General features: G+C 36.7%; 1 protein-coding gene across 1 annotated transcript; it reads left to right on the top strand.

Annotated features, from left to right (window-relative positions):
• Window positions 1–569: 569 nt before the first annotated feature.
• Window positions 570–21,588, top strand: ip6k1 (inositol hexakisphosphate kinase 1; the record flags this gene model as incomplete). Its single annotated transcript, XM_056452727.1, has 4 exons — window positions 570–969; window positions 10,143–10,347; window positions 12,065–12,246; window positions 21,413–21,588. Coding segments are annotated over exons 1-4 (786 nt in total), but the record flags the coding sequence as incomplete, so codon positions are not given.
• Window positions 21,589–23,461: the final 1,873 nt, after the last annotated feature.

Raw genomic sequence — 23,461 nt, forward strand, 5'->3', positions numbered from 1 at the left:
TTAATCGTGCAGCACTAGTCTATACTTTAATCGTCTGTTCAGAGAGGTCATGTTTTGATCATCGATTGGTCTCACGCAGTCTCGTGATGCGATTTCGCAGGTCATAGTTCACCAAGCTTGAATTTTGCAGTGTAGTGAACTGCGAAACTTGTCGCACAAGCTTGCATTTCGTGCGTGTGAATGAAAGTCTATGAGTAGAAAAGTCTATTGTGACCGCAGCTTCAAGTACTCAATTAGTTTGATCAGGTGTGTTTAATTAGGTTTGAAACTAAACTGCAGAGCTGCGGCCCTCCACGAACTGAGTTTAGCACCTGTAACCTAAAAGAACAGGGTTAGTGACTCCTGCTTTGGATGTTTGTATTTTCTAAATGTGAATTTTGTCACTGTTTTTGAGCAAGCACGCTAACTTGTAGATTTCCTTAAGACTAACATATTGCTTTTAACATCTAAAAAATATGTTTATATATTGTAATATAATGTATTAATATATTTTAAGTTTGCGGGACCTTGAAGGATTTCTGAAAAAAAACGTTATATGTGATCTGTTTTTCTCTCTTTTTGATAGGCAGTCTTACGGATTCATCTCAGTGCACCTGAGGCCAGGATCTGTCAGCAGGTGGGTCAGCGTGCTGGCTCCTCCCCCTCCCGGCGGCAGCGTGTGCTCTCAGCCGCCCCCTTGCACCTCGTGCTCGCCAGGCCTACGCGCCCGAGCCCATGCCCCCAGTTCCACGTGGTCCTCCAACGCCATGTGTGTCCCGCACACTATGGAGGTGGGCAAGCACAGCGCCAGCCAAGGACAGGGAATCTGCGGTGGCGTTCCCCTGGAGCCATTCATTCACCAGGTGGGCGGTCACACCAGTATGATGCGTTATGATGACCACACCGTCTGCAAACCTCTGATCACCCGTGAGCAGCGTTTTTATGAGTCCCTGCCACCAGAGATGAAAGAATTTACCCCTGAGTACAAAGGTAAGACTGATTATTTGAACAAATCATTGATTTAATGCCCTTATTTTAAGCCGGTAGTTTTAAAAAGATGTTGGAAAAACAATGAGAGTAGCTGTAGTTTTTCTGTAGCACCCTTAGTTTTTGCTAAGTGTATTTGAATTGATTTAGTAACATTTCCTGCACTTCTTTGATGGAAAAAAAACTTTTTTATTTAAATGCTGCAGTACCAGAATTTTTTTGTCCTTTAATTAAACGTAGGTCAAATCAAACCTACAGTGCATCAGGAAAGTACTCACAGCATTTCACCTTTTCCACATTTTTTATGTTACAGCCTTATCCAAAATGGATTAAATTCATTTATTTGCTCAAAATTCTACACACAATACCCCATAATGACAATGTGAAAAAAAGATTTTTTGAAATTGTTGCAAATTTATTTAAAGTAAAAACCTGAAAAGTCACCTGTATGTCAGTCTTTGCTCAGTACTTTGATGACCTTTGGCAGCAATTACAGCCTCAAGTCTTTTTGAATATGATACCACAAGCTTGGCACACCGGCCTTTGGGAATTTTACTCTATCAGGTTGGATGGGAAGCGACGGTGTACAGCCATTTTCAGATCTCTCCAGAGATGTTCAATAGGATTTATGTCTGGGAGTTTTTGTGAAGCCACTCCATTGATATTTTGGAGGTGTGTCTTTGTCCTGCTGGAAGATTAACCATCGCCCCATTCTGAGGTCAAGAGCACTCTTAAGCAGGTTTTCATTCGGGATGTCTCTGTGCATTGCTGCATTCATCTTTCCCTCTATCCTGACTAGTCTTCCAGTTCCTGCTGCTGAAAAACATCCCAACAGCATGATGCTGCCACCAGCCTGCTTCACTGCAGGGATGGTATTAACCTGGTGATGAGTGGTGCCTGGTTTTCTCTAAACGCAACGCCTGAGGTTCTCTAAGCGTTCTCCCCCAATCACTCTACTTATATGGCCGGCCAGCTCTAGGAAGAGTCCTGGTGGTTCCAAACATCTTCCACTTACGGACGATGGAGGCCACTGTGCTTATTGGAACTTTCAGAGCAGCAGATGTTTTTCTGTAACTTTCCCCAGCCTTGTGCCTTGAAACAATCCAGTCTCGGAGATCTACAGACAAGTCCTTTGTCTTCATGCTTGGTTTCTGCATTGACATGCACTGTCAACTCTGGGATATTATATAGACAGGCGTATACCTTTTAAAATCATGTCCAATCAACTGAATTTACCACAGGTGAACTCCAATTAAGCTGCTGAACCATTTCAAGAATGATCAACGCAAACAGAATGTACCTGAGCTCAATTTAGAGCTTCACGACAAAGGCTGTGAATACTTATGGGGTATTGTGTGTAGAATTTTGTGGAAATAAATGTATTTAACCCATTTTGAAATAAGGCTGTAACATTAAAAAACTGTGGAAAAAGTGAAGCGCTATGAATAATTTCTGGATGCACTGTATGTCAAGGAAATCATTTATCACATATACTTAAATTGTTATAAATAAGGTCATAAAACCTTCCAAAAGGAAACAAAAAAAAAATCTAATTCAACACTAAATTCAACACCAGAACACCCAAAAAAATCATTAAATTTCAGATAACACCCTTTAAATTTTTTAAATATGTATATTCAAGCCACAGACATTAAATGTTAATTGAAAACTTCCCTCAATACAAGCATGTGTGCCAGCATAGAAAAATAGATGAGTTCAGCCCAAAACATTCTGTTCTGTTATTTCTGATATGAATATCTTTAAAACAGTTATTCACAATAATGAGTGTGGCCAAAAAAAAGTCAATAGTATCCACAACCAAATTTACCAACACACCGGTCTTCCAGCCAGTCCATGTAACACCGTAAACTCATTTAGATTTGAGGCTCACAGTTTTCAGACTCTTCTTCCATCAGTCCATGTCTGGATCAGCACACAATTGATCAACAGCATCTTTACAGTGTTTAAACAACTATCTGCTTCATTCATGGGAAAGTGTGATGAAGTGGTTAGAATACAATGAAGTTTGAAGCTGTTGTATTGCTATAAACGCTGACAAACATGCTTTCAACATATGTAAAACAATAGAAATTCAATAGGAGTCTTCAGAGGAAGCATTTTTGAGAGACTGGGCACTGCCATATTACCAGAACAGACACCATTGCCTAATAAAGTCCCAGTTCGTAAATGTCGTATAAACCTTTGGTGTCCCCAGAATGCACCTGCTGTTGGTTTAATTATACAGGATTTTTGGGAGTCGAATGTACAGAAGTCTCAATCAGCATAGAATTGTTGGCATTTCTGCAGATTTATTAAAAAAGAACAACTGAAATATCACATGGTCCTAAGTATTCAGACCCTTTGCTGTGACACTCATATATTTAACTCATGTGCTGTCTGTCCATTTCTTCTGATTATCCTTGAGATGGTTCTACGCCTTCATTTGAGTCCAGCTGTGTTTGATTATACTGATCGGACTTGATTAGGAAAGCCACACACCTATAAAAGACCTTACTGCTCACAATGCATGTCAGAGCAAATAAGAATCATGAGGTCAGAGGAACTGCCTGAAGAGCTCAGAGACACAATTGTGGCAAGGCACAGATCTCGCCAAGGTTACAAAAACAAGTCTGCTGCTCTTAAGATTCCTATGAGCACAGTGGCCTCCATAATCCTTAAAGTCCCCAAGAAATCAAAACTAACCATATGATTTTGTTAGCTCACATTGCTGGTTTATTGGTTAACAATTGATCTGTCTATGTCATTAAAAAATGTTTGGCTTTCTAATCTTTAAAAATTTGAAAATGCACTTCCTGTTTTTTTAGTTAATTTATCAGATATCATGATTTTGAGATAATGGGTGTGGCTATCGCTGCTTCAGCTGTCAGTTTTGACAGCAAACAGGAATGGTTTGCAGGAGGAGTCTGTTAGGTTGTAATAACTCTTCTAAAACCTCTTTCCCAATCTTTCTGAATGAAAGGCCTACCTTACTACATCCATTCAGCCCGCGGAAGAAAAAACAAGCCACGGCCACTATTTGTTCATTTAAAATTCTGTTTTTCTAGGAACAGCGTCACATTACAAAAAGAATAACAATCACAGCCTCCGGTTCATTGAGACTTTGAATGGAAGACGTTTGGGATGACTAGAACCCATCCTAAAGCTGGCCGTCTGCCTAAACTGAGCTATTGCATCTTTCCTAAAATGACTTATGGCTGTATTAGATCAAAAGGGTGCTACTACTAAATACTGAGCAAAGGGTCTGAATACTTAGGACCATGTGATATTTCAGTTTTTATTTTTTAAATAATTCTGCAAAAATGTCAACACTTCTGTCTTTATCTGTCAATATGGGGTGCTGTGTGTACATTTATGAGAAAAAAATGAACTTAAAATAATTTTAGCAAATGGGTGCAATATTTGCAAAAGTGCAAAAATTAAAAAGTGTAAGGGGTCTGAATACTTTCCACTACTTTCGACTGTACAATGTAACTTTCTGAGACATTGATAAATCTAAAATGACTTATAGCTGTATTAGATCAAAAGGGTGCTACTACTAAATACTCAGCAAAGGGTCTGAATACTTAGGACCATGTGATATTTCAGTTTTTCTTTTTTTTTAAATAATTCTGCAAATATGTTAACACTTCTGTCTTTTTCTGTCAATATGGGGTGCTGTGTGTACATTTATGAGAAAAAAATTAAAAATTTGCAAAAATTTTAAAATGTAAGGGGTCTGAATACTTTCTACTTCTTTCGACTGTACAATGTAACTTTCTGAGACATTGATAAATCTGTGATTTACTGCCTGCAGACCCTTCTGATTTTGTCAGAATCACTTTGTGACAATGAGCATTTATCAATTTTACTTAAATGCTGCTTTATTAAAAGTATGCAATACTCACTGCATAAAAGCTTAAATCTGTGATGTTGACAAACACGCAGGTATACTTGTATTATCTTTTTTTTCTAATGGTAGTGAAAACCTTCAAATATTCTGTAATTTTGATCTTAAAGAAAAAAGAAAGTCATCGCTCTAAACAGTTACAGGATACTCACAAATAAAACCAAAACCTTGCATTGATAGAACAAAGAAAGCATTGATCACTCAGTCATCTGTCATCTCAGTCTGCTTGATCTTTATTTAGAAATGCTAAAAAAATTAATCGATTCCGGAACAAAGTCTAGCAATTTGCTTAGACGGGCTTTTCTTTGGGAAAAAACGTTTAGTACTTCATTACCTGCGGCTCTTTTGTGTTCTGACCACATGTGCTTGGTTGTACACTATATCAATAAAGTGTTTAGTCTTTTAAACACTGTTGTAATACTTAGAGCCACTAAGCATTGTTCTTATGACATTTTTCTACAGGAGGAAAACGCGAATTACTTCCAAATACTTAAAAAAATAGTCTGTATTAGTAGGCTAAATGCAAAGCTATTTATAAAATCCAGGCATAAAACTGTATGACAAGTTTCATATGACTGTTTTATAACATACAGCTAATCAATCTGTCAGATTTTGGAGTGCATTACAGGTCTAAAGAAAATTATAAATTATATTTGATCTTAAATAAAACAAATACATTTATAGATATGGGATTTCACTCACCTGGGGCATGGAGGCAACTTGAATGGTTTGTGAGCACAATTAAGTGCACACAGCATGCCATATTATCTGATTATTGTAGGAAATAATTCCAAAAGGCAATTGACTGTGTAAAGTCACATAAAACACATAAAAAATATGATATATATTTAGTTTAGCGACTAATCAGTCGGAATGACATGACATCGACCAACGAGATCTAGCTGTCACTCAAGTGGCCACGCCCTTAATTATGCAGACTCAATATAACTTAATAAAAACAAAACGGATGAGTTACAAAAAAAATTCACTCCCCTCAAACTTGTCATGAAGGGTAATATTAGCTATATGCACCAAAACCACCTTTTTGCTCAAAAAGAAAGCCCTTTTTCCTACTTAATATTCTGTTTCAATTGGAAGTACATCAACATACTGAAGCAAAAATCTCAGCAACTTCCTCGGCAATTTCTGATTAAGGGTTACAGTATATTGAATTATATAGCAGGTTTAATTTCTTAAAACTGGAGACATAATTAAAATGTTTAACAACTTTAACATGGTTGAATGGTTGGGTGGATGGCATTACGGCCAAGCATGAAAACGCATTTTAAATTTTCAGGTGGACACACACACACAGCAGTGAGCAATGAACACACATTTTAATTGTTTAATCTCTAATGTGCAAACGAAAATCACAATACATTTTAATATTGAATCACAATAGATAAAAAATTGCAATACACAATTTTCGCAATATATATCGAATCTCAATCACAAATCGCAAAACTAGTTACCAGTCAGATTTACAATTATTTTAAAGATTTTTTTTAACCACTGCATAATCCAGCTCCATTCATAAACCAAATTGGTTACTAATGTCCAGTAATCTAGGTCTTCCCCTTGTCCTGTAGCACAAATTGAAAAGCTAATATATAAATGAATTAGCTAATTTTACCAATGTTGAATCCCCCTTTATACATTTTACACCACATGAAAGATAGTAATTCACACAGCCTGTAATAGGCATTGTAAACTGAGGTTGTATGTTGGACACTCAAGTCTTTTCGCATCTGTCCAATGTTCACTTCTTGCCACCCCCAAAACATTCCACATTCCAGATTCACAGCATACCTTCCATATGAACCAGTTCCTCCCTTTGAGTTTTGATGGGGCTGAATGCATGTCATTCATCTGTAACTTCCAGTGACTATTTTGGGTTATGCTGGAGTAACATTGAAGCTTGCTAATTTTCTCCTCTAGTCACAGCAATAGGTCTAAATAGACCTGTGCTTATGAATCACATGGCATTGTTTTGAAATGTCAACAGATTGGGATGATTACAGTTTTAAAGATTGTTATCCAGGAGACATTATAATATAATAAAGGTTTTATATATGAGACAGATACAGAGTTTTTAGGGGTTTCAAAATTTTAAGCTGCCGTATTAAAAAAAAGTTTCCATTTATTTTGCAGTACTTTACACTAGGGGTGTGACGCTTACTCCATGAGACAATACACACGATTGGGTTCATGAGAATGAGACAAGATGTTTATACTACCTTTTGGAATCCTCAGTGATGAAATATATGAAAATTGTCTTTTATTCAATTGAAAATAAATCACAAAATGCAAAACTATTTAGGTGCTTTTTAAATCTATGTAATGAATGTTATTTTACTTATATTTGAATGATTTCTGTGCTGTAAAGGGCATGCACACACTGCAAAATATTTTGGTAATATAGGAATGGTAAATAGTGTTTATATAAAATTTGAAATATTAGCTAAATAAAATTTCAACTGAAAAAAAAAACATTTATTAGGTGTTTTTCTGTTTAACGGAGAGAAGATTTTTTAAACACATTTCTAAACATAAGTTTTAATAACTCATTTCTAATAACCGATTTATTTTATCTTTGCCATGATGACAGTAAATAATATTTTACTAGATATTTTACAGCTCACCATCATTGATGTAAATTCTGTTGTTGACCATTCTAAAACATCTTTATCATTTGACAAGTTTTATTTTTCTCCAGGTGTTTTCTTCAGTGTCAGTCTTTTTCAATTCAGTTCATCTTAAATTCTATAGCACTTTTACAATGTACATTGTTAAAGCAACGTAACAAAACTAGAAGTTCTAGTAAATTGAAACTGTGTCAGTCCAGTTTTCAGAGTTCAGTTTAATTAATTTCAGTGTGATTTAATTTTCATTGCCGAAAGTCCAAACACTGAAGAGCAAATCCATCCATGCGCAGCTCCACAAGTCCCAAAAGTCCCAAAACCAAGCAAGCCTTTGTTTTTCTGCTTTAATATATTGTTACTGATATTTTTTCCCCATTGCACCCTAGATTTGATATCCACAAACATACAGTAAAGTACAACATACATACTTGTAAATAAATATAAATAAGATGTTATTAAATATAAGTAAGATGTGTTGATCAAGAACTTCTGCCTAAATTGTACACCTTAACAAGCACCACATCTTATTACGTCCTTCCCACCTTGTTATGTCCTTACTAGATCAGCCAGTCGTACAACATCTTGTAACCCTGTGTAATGCTTATCAAACAGAGCTCTTCCTGAATTAGCTCATTAGGCGTCATCACAGTCTTCATTCATGAGCTCCGGTTTCTGGGCTGACATCACTGAGAACGGATCACAGAGCTAAAAATTAGCTTCAAGACCGATGCATGATGGGATTATTATTCAGCCCTTAGTGCTAGCCCCTCCTGCTTCACTCTATAGAAGCTATGGAAGTCTCCTTTTCTCGTGGAATTAAAAAAAAAGTTATTGTGACATTATGCCCTACAATTCTGATTTTTAGAACTGACTTTATACCTCACAATATAATTGAACTGTTTTTTTTTTTTATCTAATTCATATGGACATTTTTTTTAATGAACTTGATTTTATTTTTACCACAATCAGTTACTTAGCACAAGGTGTCTCTAAAATCATAATGTATTTTATAAACTTCTTACCCTTACCTTAGAGACATTAACTTACAGAAAACTGTTAATAAACTGTCCAGCAGAGTATGTGTAAAAATGCATGCCTTGGTTTCAGATTTGCTAGTTCTAAACTGCAGGTACAAAGAGGGACAAAAACAATCGTTTGAATTGGAGGCAGAAGAATCTGAAGGACACATTGGGCCTGTTTCAGTAAGGAGGTTCACTCAATTCGGAGTTTATACTTGAGCTCTGAGTTGACTTACTGTACCAAGAGATTAAAAACTCTGTTTCAGAACAGCTGATCTGAGTTAGGTCAATCAAGTCTGAGTAGACTAATGCTGCGATCACACTAGAGTTTGAGCTTGCAAAATTCTGTAGTACGGTGCTGCGAAAAGCGGCGAAATTAAACAAGATGATTAGCCATTAAAAAAAGTGAGCGATTGGTCCACGTTTTAAATTTCTGTCCAGAAAGGTCATGTTTTGATCTTCAATTGTTTTGATCTTCAAAAGAGAGATTTTTCAGGACCACACTCGAAACCAAGGGGTAAGAATATTTCCCAGAATGCAACAGCTACAACGGCAGCATAACTGCATTCGGAAGTCAGGAGATCCACAAATTAGTATTTTTTTGTCATTATTACGAATTTTTACGACAAACAAGCATATGTTTTAATACAATCATTTCCGCGTTCATGTTTTACCGTCATGCTTTAAAAAAAAAAAGCTAAAATCAATGCTAATAAAAAAATGCAAATTTTCACTGTCTATAATCCATAATAATAACTCCTGTACAGCAGTCTAACAACATTCTGACACTCGAATACCCTGTCACAAAAGTCTAGTGACTGGGAAGAACTTTTTACAGTGTCTGCTATAATGTTAATGTTGTTTTTGATGTGTTTACATAGATGAATATGGCCATGGTGTAAATGCACTGTACAGTTACGATCTTATTGCCACATTAGATAGTTATGAAGATAAATACCAAAAAAGAACACAACTGGAATAACTACAGCAGTCGCCATCGTCTGATCTCATATGAAGTAAGAGATCACAATGTCATATGATGACGTGTGCAGTTGCTGAAGTGCTGTCCCATTTCTTAGGGGTAAATTTTAAAGCCCTTCCCCTTCACACTCTGTTTGTTGGGGAAGGGGTTGGGGTACAAAAATAGAATTGGGATTGGGCCTAAGTTACCATGGTAACTAACTCTAATTAAATGTTACCTCTCAGAAACAGGCTTGACTTGCCCTGCTTTCTCCAGGTTGACAAACCTGCCATTTTGAAATGGAGAACCCAGAGTTTCTCTCATTTCAGGGTTAACATACTCTGAGTTTTCACTTTACCTCCTTTCTGAAACTGGTTCATTGTGTAGTGTGCAGTGTGTTTACGGCATTCTGAAATGCGGAGATGTTTTCAACTAACTACACATCATCACTTCTATTATACAAACATTTACCATTCAAAAGTTGGTTGCATCTGCATTATTATCTAAAACCTAGAATGAGTTAAATTATAATTTTTGTCAACTAAATCAACATAATAATTTTTTAATAAAAAAAAAAAATAATAATAATAATTACAGAAAAATCGTACAACAGATCACAATAGTAAGTTGACATGTTTATGTTGTAGGTGTGGTGCTGGTGTGCTTTGAAGGTGATTCTGATGGTTACATCAATCTGGTGGCATATCCGTATGAAGAGAGCGAAGGGCTGGACCATGAAGAACTGTCTGAAAGAGATCAGCCTCGCCGGAAACATTCTCGACGTAGCCTCCACCGCTCCAGTAGTGAGCACAAAGAAGACAGACATGCTCACGAGAGCGATGGCAATGACAAGTGAGTAAGCTTGTTATTTGTATTTCAGTATGCACCATTTGCAGCAATCCAAAGGCAGAGAAATCACAAATTATGAAAATAAGACAAAACTAATTTGTTTCTCAGTGTTTTCTGCATGTTGCATGCACAAAGCAAAAAGTATATAAGAAAAAAGGAGATTGTGATCTTTTTCTGAAATCTCTAAATAGTTTCTAAAAATAATTGTCAAGTTCTGGGAGAAAAAGTGAAGTAATAGTGAAATAATAACGGTATAACTGTTATTATGGTAGTAATAACTATGAATAACTATTAGTAACTCTGCAACTATATGTTGACTGCTATTAGAGATTGGTCAGCTGTCTGATTTAATTTTAACTGAAGGAATTATTTATTTACTCTTCTACTGCAAACAGCTGATACAAATGTTAGAGTCTGTAGTATTTATGAAGTGCACTATAAACTTAAAATCTGCGTGAAAAGAAAAATGTGAACAATTAATCTGTGCAAGTTAATACACTGAGAAAAGATGTTTGCTGACCATTTGCTTTCATGTTTGGAGTGAGGACCTTCTGTTGATGTTAACTTAAGATCTTCAATAGCAACTGTATAGTAAAATTCTTAACCACACCCATTTTAACATTAGTTTGCCAAGACTATGAGGCAAAATTATGAGAGAAATTATGTTTTAAAAAAAAGCTCCGTCCCCTATTCAATATTCCGGTTCATTTAGAAGTATATACAACATACTGAAATAAGTCTCAGCTTTCGGTTCACGTGGACTTTAAGGTTTCCCCAGTTATGATAAGTGGAAAAACAAACATTCCGAGAATCTTTCTCCCAACAGATGCATGATGTATCAACATTGATCTTAGCTCAGTTAGTATGTTTGGGATTTTACTGGTTAGCAATGAGAATTTACACAATTTTGTACAACTGATCACAGCAGAGAATCATCTCTTTGATAATGCAGCTCAAATAAACTCAAAGTGATTTCTAAATTTACTTTGAATTGTATTTCATTGCAAACAATACAACAGCACATTATTTGATGTGTTCCTCGTGATTTGTAATATTGTTTTTTTAATAAACATGTATTCCAATTTTGGTTCTTTCAACATATTTTAAAAAAGGTTGGAACAGTAAAGCATTTACCAAGGGCACTGACACAACCCTTTACCATGACAGAGCCTTGCTTTTGAACATCGCTGCTGGAAGCGATGGATGATTCTTTTCTTCTTTCGTTTGTTTCCCCCAAAACATACCAGAACGCTGATTCACCTGACCACAGTACACATTTCCACTGTATAATGTCCATCCCAAATGCCTCAGAGCCTAGAGAAGTCAATGGGGCTTCTGGACACTGTTAACATAGGGTCTCCTTTTGGCACAGTACAGTTTTGACTGGCATTTGTAGATGTAACAACGTATTAAGGTACTGTACTTGACACAGGTTTCCCAAAGTAGTCCTGAGCCCATGTGGTGGGATCACTTATAGATAAATGTCGATTCTTGATGCAGTGCTGCCTGAGGGATTGGAGATCACGGTTGTTCAGCTTTTTTTTTTTTTTTTTGTCCGTTTATTTTTGTCTTCCATATTGTCTCAACTTTTCTGATTTGGGGTTGTACATTTTTGTGAAACCCATTTTCCAACTAAAAATTCCCATGTAAAATATATATTAATAATAAGTAATAAAACCTTTTTAAGTGGCACACTTTTGTTAATAATGTGTCTGTGTAGTCTGCAGGAGTTGAAGAGCCCTCTTCTGGATCTACAGATGCATTCAGATGTTCCCTTTCAGATGCTTGACAGCAACAGTGGCCTGAGTTCAGAAAAGATCAGCCACAACCCTTGGAGTCTTCGCTGCCATAAGCAACAGCTCAGCCGAATGCGCTCTGAGTCTAAAGACAGGAAACTCTACAGTATCCTACTCTGTTTTTATTTATTACATTTTTTTTAAAGGGGAAAAGGCATAGTTAATAGAAAGTTGTTAGTTTTGATTTCATGGCAAGCAGTTTAAGTGGACCATCTACTAAAATATCTCAAGTATATAAAATACTTGCCAAAACATACTCTAGCTCAGTGTCTGTTGACATATTGATGTGGTTTGATGGTATTAATGAAATAATTAAGCACTGTATACAACACAAGTAGTAGTCAGGGCTACATATTTCAAAAGCTAGTAAAAACATATTTGGGGTAGGTCTATGAGCACTTTAAAGCAAACTTAATTATACTCACTGGACAAGTACGTAATTACATTTAAACTTGACATTTCAAGGGATAGTTCAACCAAAAATGAAAATTACCTCATGTGGTTTTAATCTTTTAGGAGTTTTTTTTTTCTTTTTCTGAATTCAAATTAAGAATATTTTGAAGAATGCTAGATGCTGGCACCCATCGACCTCCATATTCTAAATATTGTCTTGCGTGTTCATAAGAAGAAAGAAGCTCAATGAGGTTTTTAACAAATGAAGGGTGAGTAAATGATGACTGTTTTCATTTTTATTTGAACTATCACTTAAATAGATTGTACTTTGTGTAGCTTAGGTGCAATGAAAATACTGTATTTAGTAAATGTTAAGCTATGTTTAGTGTGCAGAGACCTGATGTTTGTGAACACAATCTTGCGGTAGTTTTGTAAGCCATTTGAGCAAATCGTTTGAACTTTTTTTCTAATCAAATGATTAAAACAATAGAGACTGAGATCAGGCCAAGGCTTAGTCTCATTGTCCAGTAACATGATCAGTGAACGAAATAATTTTTCTTGTTCAGCATAAATGAGTACTCCCCTTTTGAAAATGAATACAGCCATATCCCAGTGAATATAGCCAATATATTTTGATTCATTTTCTTTTCGGCTTAGTCCCTTTCTTAATACGGGGTCGCCACAGTGGAATGAACCGCCAACTTATCCAGCATATGTTTTACACAGCGGATGCACTTCCAGCCACAACCCAACACTGGGAAACATACATACACACGTTTCAAACACATACACTATAGACAATTTAGCTTATTCAATTCACCTATACCACATGTCTTTGAACTGGAGGAAACTCACGCGAACACAGGCAGAACATGCAAACTCCACACAGAAATGCCAACTGACCCAGCCGGGGCTTGAACCAGCCACCTTCTTGCTGTGAGGCGATCGTGCTACCCACTGCACCACCGTGATGCCTATTTTGGTTCATTTAAACAAAATGGTTTTATTGAACAATTATATCCATTGAAATAAGAGTTTGGTCACCTAACATCTTTAGGAATAGAACGACAATTTAAACCAGTTATTGTTCTGATTTTAGCTTCACTACCAACTAATCTAATGTATATGCCAAATAAGGGTGGGCGATATGTAAAAACTATCATATCCCAATTTTTTCTGGGGAAATCACGATTCATGATTTTTATCCTGATTTTTTTTTTTTAAGTTGGTTTTTTAAGAATATTTTGCAAATTACAAAGGTACAATACAACCAAACTAATGTCCCCATATAAAAATATACTCTTAGCATGTATGTATAAAAATATTTTAATCATGTGAAGATTTAATGCAAGTGCTATTCTGCAAAGAAAGAACATTCAACAAGACTTGCATTACAATTACTGTACCATCAAAATGAACATTTGTTTAACAAATCTAACAAATCTTAGTTTAACAAGTCTAACAAATCAGCTTATTATAGATAGATCCTAAGCAACACCTACAAAAATGTAAATGGCTTATTTTTTTACAAAGTTAAATAAAGTTTAAATACAAATATAACTGTCAATGCAAGTGCACATACTTTAGCATAACTCCCAAAATAAACATTGGCTTAGAAAAGAAAAATAAACATACAAACAGTAAACTACCTTTTGTACTCTGTTAAGTACCATAGATTTTTGTGCAACATGTTTCAGAACCAAAAAAATAAAATAAAGATACAAAAATATTTCCTGACCTCATTCCTGAGTCTTGTAAACTTAGCAGCTTTGGAACATATACATTTCTAAAGATGACAAAGTATGACAAATCACAATCACAAATTCTTAGAAAGGAAGACCAGCTGATTCACTTTCTCAGGCTTAAGAGATGCCCTTTGGCAGGTGACGATATTGCCACCAGTACTGAAAGCCCTTTCTGAAGGAGCACTTGTGGCTGGAATGCAGAGATACTTTCTAGCAAGCTGGCTAATTCTTGGAGACGAGTCCAGCTGTTGAGCTCCAATGCCTTCACCATGTTGGTCCCACTATCTGTCGTCATACAGGTCATGTTCAAGCGCGTCCCTAAGACCTTGCGCTATGACCTTGTTTCTAGACACGCACTGCACAACTTCCACTCATGAATATAGTGAATCGTCAGACTTAAATACGGCTCTGACGTACGGCTAGACCATAAATCAGCCGTTGTAGCGAAAAACTTGCTGCGGCACTCTGAATAAAGCTGTGGAATGGCAGTGGAGGAAAAATATTTGCGGCTGGGTATTTTGTAACGTGGATCTACGACTTTGAACAATCTTTTAAAGCCCTCATTTTCCACAGTCTTTATAGGAATCATGTCTTTGGTCAGGTAAAATGTCACGGCATCAGTTACGTCTTTCCAGCGCTTGCTCGTTCTCTCATACGGAGTTCCTTTGTGATATGTTTCTTTCGTTAGAGTTGTTTGTTTAAGCCTTGTCGTTTCTGGCTGCTTGGTTGTACCTGGTGATGTACTCGCGTGGGGTCCTTTTAAAATTTGACTCTCCGCATATTCTTTCGGGTGCTTTCTCTTGAGGTGGTTAAAAAGGTTCGTTGTATTGCTATCCGTCGTGCGAATCTTATCATTGCAACATTTGCAAATAACTGTTGTTTGCGCTGTGTCTGTTAGCAAAAATCCGAACCATTTCCATATTACAGAAGTTGAATTTTTTTTAGGAACCAACTCCGTGTTTCCCTCCATTGTCACCGACTCTGTCTATCGAACTGCAAAGGATATGACGTGTTGTGCACTTTATATGGCGATACAACGATTCTTACGAAAAAGTGGATCGTGCAGTAATTTTGATCGTCCACGATCAAATATCGTGTTATCGCACAGCCCTAATGCCAAATATATTATTGTATAGCATCCTATATTATTTAAGGGAGAGATCTGTGAGGGGTGTATTTATGCACTGTTTAGAAGAGCATTGTTGCCATAGCTCCACAAGCTTTTCTTTCATTCCACAATTTCACCTTGCAGCACCTTAACCATCATTGCTTTTTCATTTCACCTCATTAAAAAGCTGTGAATGGTAGTCTCTACTCTTCTGTTGCTCACTAGGGTTGGGCGATGTCGACCAATTTGGCATTGTATGATGTCTAATGTGAAACATCGACTATGGCATTGTTGTCATAGGCAGCGGTAAATTAATTATTTATGAATAATTCATAACAAATTAATTATTTGTAGCCTACCATTTTAACTATCTGACCCTGCATGGTCTTAGTTTTACCCATAACCAATTAATAAATAAATAAATAAATAAATAAAGATAAGTTTCACACAAATTACCACCTGTCAATCACGTTTTCCGCAGGACTCTGGCATGAATAGGCAGAGTGATCTGTGTTGTTATAATGGCGTCGACAAACTTGGTAAAAAAGGTGCACAACCAACAGGAACCAACCAACAGTATCTGAGGTTTTCACTAAAATTAAGTACAAGCGTGAAAGCAAAAGACTGAAGTAGTGTACTGATGCTGTGACACGTTACCTGATAGATTCAAAAGACAGAGGAGTCGTTAGAAAGAAACAAGATGAATTAAATATCACGTTTAACAACTATAGTGAGGTGCGATCCAGCGGTACATTCTTGATAAACTGTCCGACGTGCACTGCTCTCTGGAGCTCAGACTAGCGCATGACAGTGTGTGTGTGGTCACGTGATGTGCGTTTTTAGCGGACAGAGGACTGCTCAGAAATGCTAGATGAAACGCCAGTGTAGATGTGGATCATTTTCGTTCTAAAATGCCTTTTTAAAACTAAGACGTATTACAAACATATTCAAATGTTGTATTTTGAAGCACAACAGAATCAGTGTATTTCTCAAGTTGGCTTCTTCTACATTCAAACACATTTACATGTTATATTTTAAATTGCATAACAATTAGGGATGCAATGATTATAGATTTTGGTTGTACGGTTATAAAATCTGAAGAATAATCATGGTTATAACGGTTATTATTCATTCATTAAAAACAGTGTTGTTTATTGCTGCTCAGTAACCAAATACAGCACAAAATATTAATAAATAACAAATAATGGTCCATTTCTCTCTTTGGACTTAAAAAAATTGAAAAAGTTTTTGATTTAAACATGAGTGAACATTTTTACAATGAAAATAAATGATAGAACTATTTAAAAAAGAATTAAAAAAAATAGTATTTGTCTAATGTTAATTTAAGCACCGCTCCCAATATGCGCACATCTCCAATGGAAATAATGAACTTGCGTACAGAAAAAACGCAATATGTGAATTTCCAGCTGCTATAGTTAATCCAGTGTGTGTGCGTATTAGCCTCGGAATAAGCTCGGAACTTTAAACTAGCACACAGTTGGCATAACTTTGTTTAGTTGCAGCAGTTTTGTTCCATGCAACAAAAACACAGCGTTGAGAAGCCTTTACGATTAATTTACCATGATGAATTAAAGCATGGTTAATAGTGAAATCTGCTAATTATTGCATCCCTATTGATGATATCAGTGCATTGTACAAAAGGCCTTTTCTGCAAACATATCCAAATTTTTTCGGAAACCCGCACCACTCATTTAATGACACTTGACTCACTTTCTGCGCAGCCTTCAACTGCAGCTTGTGCTGTATTGAAGAGACGCACGTCACTTCATAGCTAATAGCAATCGTTTTTCGACTGAACTAAACTTATTTTTGATGTCTTGGTCACACTATTTGGAGGGCCGGAACAAATTGCCTTGGGGGCCGGGTGTGGCCCACGGGCCGCCAGTTGAATAGCCCTGTACTAGAGTAAAGACGATGTTTTTTATAACAGTTAAATTAACTGGAACAAACAGCTCCTTCATTGGTCTGTTTTAAAGGGGTGGTCCAGAGTGTATTTTTAAGGCTAGGTTGTGTTTATGGGGTGCAAAGCAATGTGTGCTCATGCTTCATTTGTAAAAAAATCACGTTATTTTTTCATATACCTTACTTTGATTATATACAGCTACTCAGCTAGCATGAAAACGACGGTCATATTTCCTAGTTCATCTGAAAGCCCACCCTGAAGAGACTTTGATTGGTCAGCTAACATAATGTGCTGTGTTTTGCAGATCTGCTCGACGTCACTAGGAAGCGTCAAGCAAGGGCGTAGGTTTGCACTTGACATTGGTGGGGACGAGTGAATACAATCCCCCCCACACCCCCACCAAGAATGAATATTGTTTTTTTTAATTATATATTTTCTATATTGCTATTAATTATTTAACTGCTATTAAAAAATATTATTAATTTATCCTCTCTTCATACAATTTATTAAGTTACATTAAATAGTCAGGCGCGTAGGCAAGGGGGTACAGGTGGTTTGAAAGACCAAAAGTTGGATTATTATTATTATGTTTGAATTTATCTTATTATTCAAATGGTCAAATTCTCACTGAGAAAGGTTGAATGCACTGGTCAGTTTGTTATTTGCCAATAGGCTTCCATTTTTAATTTAAATCAAGTTTTAACCGATTTCCCCAAAAAAATTATGATTAAAAAATTGTATTTTAAAAATAATGGCTTATTTTTCCACTGAGTGGTACGGTATGGTTCGGTTTGGTACGCTTTTATGGCCGTTTCCACTGTCAAAAGGCGTACCGAACCAAACCGTACCGTACCACTTTTTCGGCACTCTTTCGAAAGGGTACCAAGAGGCGGAGCTAGACCCGCAGCTGAACGCTATTGGTTTACAGAGAGGCATCATTCGCTTACGCAACAAGCCAGAATGAAAACAAAAAACCCGCCATGTTTAAAATACACAGCTGACGAGCCGAGACATTACAGCGGAATTATATATACATATAATAACGAGCCATGGTCGACCTGGGCTCAAACAAACCTTATCGTCGTCATGATGAACAGCCACAAAGCCAAGAAGAAGAGCAGATTTACCCTGTGCCTCGTAGTTTTATATGAGCCAGTCTGAGGCGCGAGCGGTTTCGCTTTCTTGCTTGTGTTCGCCGCGCGTCTATATCTGAAATAACAAATTTCTTGAGCCCATGATAATAACGTGCGCTTGATTATTGACTTGCTTTTGAAACCCGATCCTGTCAGACACTGACAAACGCGAGAGTGAAGCGCGGAAAAAACAAGGGAGGAGCCGGAAAAAAAGGAGCACATTATTTTTTCAGCAAACGTGAACAAACTTGTTTTACTATTATTGTCATTATCACCTTTTGGACTAATTTGAACTGGGAATGATGGAATTACTAACAGAAGTTACATGTGCTGCTAAAGATTACAGACACAGATGAGAGGTTTTCACTGACTGTAGGCTATATTTTGTGTTTTTTTTTTAACCTAAATACAAACGAAATGTCTGCTGTGTGTAGTTCTTCTGTAATTGATAACATATCGGAGACTATAAGAGGTTGTATGTGTTTATATATTTTCATTTATTTATTTATTTGATATAATTACAGATATTACAATAGGCTATTTTGCACTGTCATTGATCTGCAGTTATAATCAACTCATGTTCATAGAAAAGTTAGTAATAAACATTTCTACACAAGTATTTATGTGTATAAAGCATCTGTTTTGTGAGAAGTGCTTCTCATATGATATGTGAGCGACCTGTACAGCTTTACTGTAGACATTTTCTCGAGCGAGAATGAAGTCGACTGAAACTTTGTCATACACCACGCCCACCAAAAGGGTACTCTTATTAGTGGAAACGCAAGCCTGATAAAGTTGACCCATACCGACCCGTACCAGTCAGTGGAAACGAGCCATAAGTACATTCTCTTATTTGAAGAGTTTAGATGCAAAAACCTCTAAATGCCATTTAATAATTTTTTCTAAAATTAGCATTTTTCTCAAACTTGTGTGTGGACTCAGTGATTTTACTTTTATGGTGACGAATACGTCCTTTCCATTGCCTTTAAAGTGAAATAATTGAACATAAAAATACGAGGCTGAGAAAATTGCTCATTTTACATGGTGTTTAGAGGTTTTGGCATCTGAATTCTTCATTTCTTTATTCTAAGAATTTAAAGTTCTAATTTCTATGTGCACATGTGTAAATAAAGCAATTTGACAAAATGGTAAGAAGTATTTTTGGTACATCAAAAAGTGTAGTTATAATAACTATCCAACAAGATAAGCCAGCAAAAGTAAGTTCTTAATGTGTCACTAAAATGTAATATTTATACCTCAATTAAATAGAATGAATAATTAATCAGGTGAATAACTGCAAAAAGGTTCAGTTTTTCAGAAAACAAATAACCCCTTTTTTTAATAAGCTGGTTACATGCCTGAAAGTGTAATGTTAAAATAATGTTTATTAACAGATAAAGCGAGAGTTTAATAAAGACTTTCGTTTATTTTTCATGCAAATTTAACATGTCTCATAGTATTATTAAAAGATGGAGCACAGGCTGTAGTTTTTCAGACATATTGTTTCAACTAAAATTGGAGATGCTACTCTGAAGCAGGCCGCAAACCGGAAGCACCGCTCGACGACGCGACACGGTACGCACATGACCGTTTAAAGTGTCACACACCAGACGCAGACATTTGCATAATATTTAACATGAAACTAATCAGATGGCGCTCTGTGGCGCGGCAGAGAAATGAACAGTGTCCCGAGTTGTGGCTGGGTGCCGCGCACAGCCACCGACTTGCGGCGCCGGTGTGTACCCTGATAGAAACCTATGTTTAGAATTCTAAAATGTATGGCGCTGCGTGGCGGTGCGCCGCAGAGCGCCGCTTCTGTTGTGCGACCTGCTTAAGAGATTAGGAGAACTGGCAGGGTCATATACTTTTACATGTAGGTGTTTATTCTGCAGTATATAATATTCTGCAGGAATATTGTTCACAGACTACATCAGTCTGCTATAACGTTAGACTGACCATAAAAGCTGTGAAAAACACTAGCAAAGCAGCATTATCATGATGGACTCATTCAGAAGCAAAATTGAGTTTATGTGACTTACACTTTTCGTTGAAAAAAGATCTTCATGTCCACCTTTTTTTGCTACCGCCATCCTCACCTGTGTGTGTCACACACCTCACACACATCTTTCGGGAAAATTCCCCTTGTGCAGTTGTTTTGACGCTGCTTGTATCTGAAAGCAGCCTCTCGCATGACAGCAGGGAAAGGCACAGCCAATCACAATGTTCATTTGTGTTTGGGGGGTGGTGCGTTTTTAAGTGGATTAAATTATTGGTGGGGACATTTCAGTAGTTGGTAGATACTGGTGGGGACACGTTACCTCCGTCCACCCTAAATCTATGCACCTGTTGTCAAGTGTCTACTAGCTGTGCCTCTGTTGTGTAAATACTGTCAGTGTAACTGTTATCAGTTTGAGCCAGAATCAGACAAAAATGTAGAGGACATAGCTAAACCTCACGCCTGCACTCTAAAATAACATCTGACAAGTGTATTTCATATTTATTCAGGTTATAAGCATGTGTAAGTAATATAAAATGTTCACATATCTTTTAAGAGATGTAGAATGCAGGGAAAGCGGCCGCATAGAGAGACAATACAGCGCTGGTGAAGATTGTGTATGTTTACAGGGGTTTGGCGGATAAAAATGAATGTGTAGCTACAGTAAATGAAGGGTTTATGACATCACTAACCCGGATATATAGTCCCCAAACTTTGTTCACTGTAGGCTTTGCTAAGCTAACTCTGTAAAAGTCAATGTCTCCCTTTGCATTAAACATTGAGCATATTACATTCAGAGATGTTGTTTATGTTCACACAACTACATTACACATCAACTAAAGTTTAAAATATGATATCATAATGGACCACCCCTTTAACAGATCAAGTCATAAATATAGATATATTTAGTACAACTGTGTGTCTTTTTTTTTATGTGTTCACATTATGGCCCTTGACTTAAAACCACCACCAGAATTTCTGCTGCTGGAAAATGTGGTCCATCATTTCAAATACCCCTGCATCCTGGACTTGAAGATGGGCACCCGGCAGCATGGTGATGATGCTTCCGAGGAAAAAGCTGCTCGTCAGATGAAGAAGTGCGAGCAGAGCACATCTGCCACATTAGGAGTTCGAGTGTGCGGTATGCAGGTGTGTATGGCTTTGCCTGATGATACTTTTAGTAAAACTATATACCATAGTCTAGGCTGTTAGATATAGAAACATAATGCATTTAACACATGGGTCTCAAACTCAATTCCTGGAGGGCCGCAGCTCTGCACAGTTTTGCTCCAACCCTAATCAAACACAGCTGATCCAAATAATTAAGGTGTTCAAAAGAGTCTTTAACACCAAGATTATTTGCAATCGGCTGTGTTTGATTGGGCTTGGAGAAAAACTGTGCAGCCTGTCATATTGAAAAATGTAAGTTGTGGAAATGACATGTAGGAATTTGTACGGTGCATGCATCTCTTCCTTGTCACATTCTTACATAATGCGTTACGGTCAGTATCTCCCTGGGTTTTTTTTTAACCCTGCTGCCTGTTGTCCTGCCACTGGACACTTGCAACAAGTTGACTTGCATGCCGTGAAGACTAAAAATCAGTCTAAAGTAAAAATCTCACAGCTTTGTTTACTTCTGTACAAAATTCTATATGTTTGGAGTGTTTTATGATTGTGGTATGCTATTGATCTCATGTAAATGACAGGTTGATCCCACCATTACACCAGTAAATATCATTGAGACGTTTGTTTTGAAGGATTAATATGTACATAACAGATTAAAAGGACACGTGAGTTCAAAGGAAATGATAAAGCAATATTAATTTCATGGCGAGTTGAATGGTAGTGTCAGGGCTTGACATTAACACCCGCCAACCTGCCAAATGCGGGTAGATTTCAGCTGTGCTGGGTCAGACAGATACTCCCACTAGCCACTCTGGCCGGTTGAAAATAATTTTTAAATGGTAGTTTTCTTAAAAGCAGTGTTCGACAATAAAGATGGCCCAATATACGTGCAAATGTGATCTTAGGGAGATGTGATGCGCGACTGTTTATATATTTATATATACGTATATATATATATATATATATATATATATATATATATATATATATATATATATATATATATATATATATATATATATATATACATGTGTGTGTGTATATATATTTATTTATATATATATATATATATATATATATATATATATATATATATATATATATATATATATATAAAACAACAGTGCATGTGTACAGTTATATTTTACTTGTTTTGACACATTTGTGGCTAAGAAATATTTATTTATATTTGGTGTGGTCAGATAAATTTGTTAAATCCTTAATTTTGAGCCCTGAAAAGTCATGTGAAATGAAATCTAATTGCAATGCGACACAACCCATTTGCTCATGCACATTGAGCAAGCTCATACACAATGCGCACAAAAAGTTAAATGAATGAGGTGGCATGTGGACAACACAACATCTAAATCAGGTAATTTTAGCATGTTAGAGTCAAATTTATGCACTCATTCATTTTCTTTTCGGCTTTATTAATCTGGGGTCGCCACAGCGGAATGAACCACCAACTTATCCAGCATATGTTTTACACAGCGGATGCCCTTCCAGCTACAACCCATCACTGGGAAACATCCATACAGACTCATTCACACACATACACTATAGACTATTTTAGCTTACCCAATTTACATATACCACGTCTTTGGACTTGTAGGGGAAACTGGAGCACCCGGAAGAAACCCACGCAAACACAGGGAGAACATGCAAACTCCACACAGAAACGCCAGCTGACCCAGTGGAGGCTCGAACCAGCAACCTTCTTGCTTTGAGGTGACATCGCTACCCACTGTGCCACCGCGTCGCCCAAATTTATGCACATAAAATATATTTTTCTAACAACAAAAGTTTTCGACAGCCACAATGGCTGTTGATCAAAAAAGTTAATGTCAAGCCCTGGTAGTGTTCATGATAAAGAATAAAAAAAATTTCTTAGAAATAT

The sequence above is a fragment of the Danio aesculapii genome, unplaced genomic scaffold, assembly GCF_903798145.1.
Source record: "Danio aesculapii unplaced genomic scaffold, fDanAes4.1, whole genome shotgun sequence".
NCBI classification, from domain to species: domain Eukaryota; kingdom Metazoa; phylum Chordata; class Actinopteri; order Cypriniformes; family Danionidae; genus Danio; species Danio aesculapii.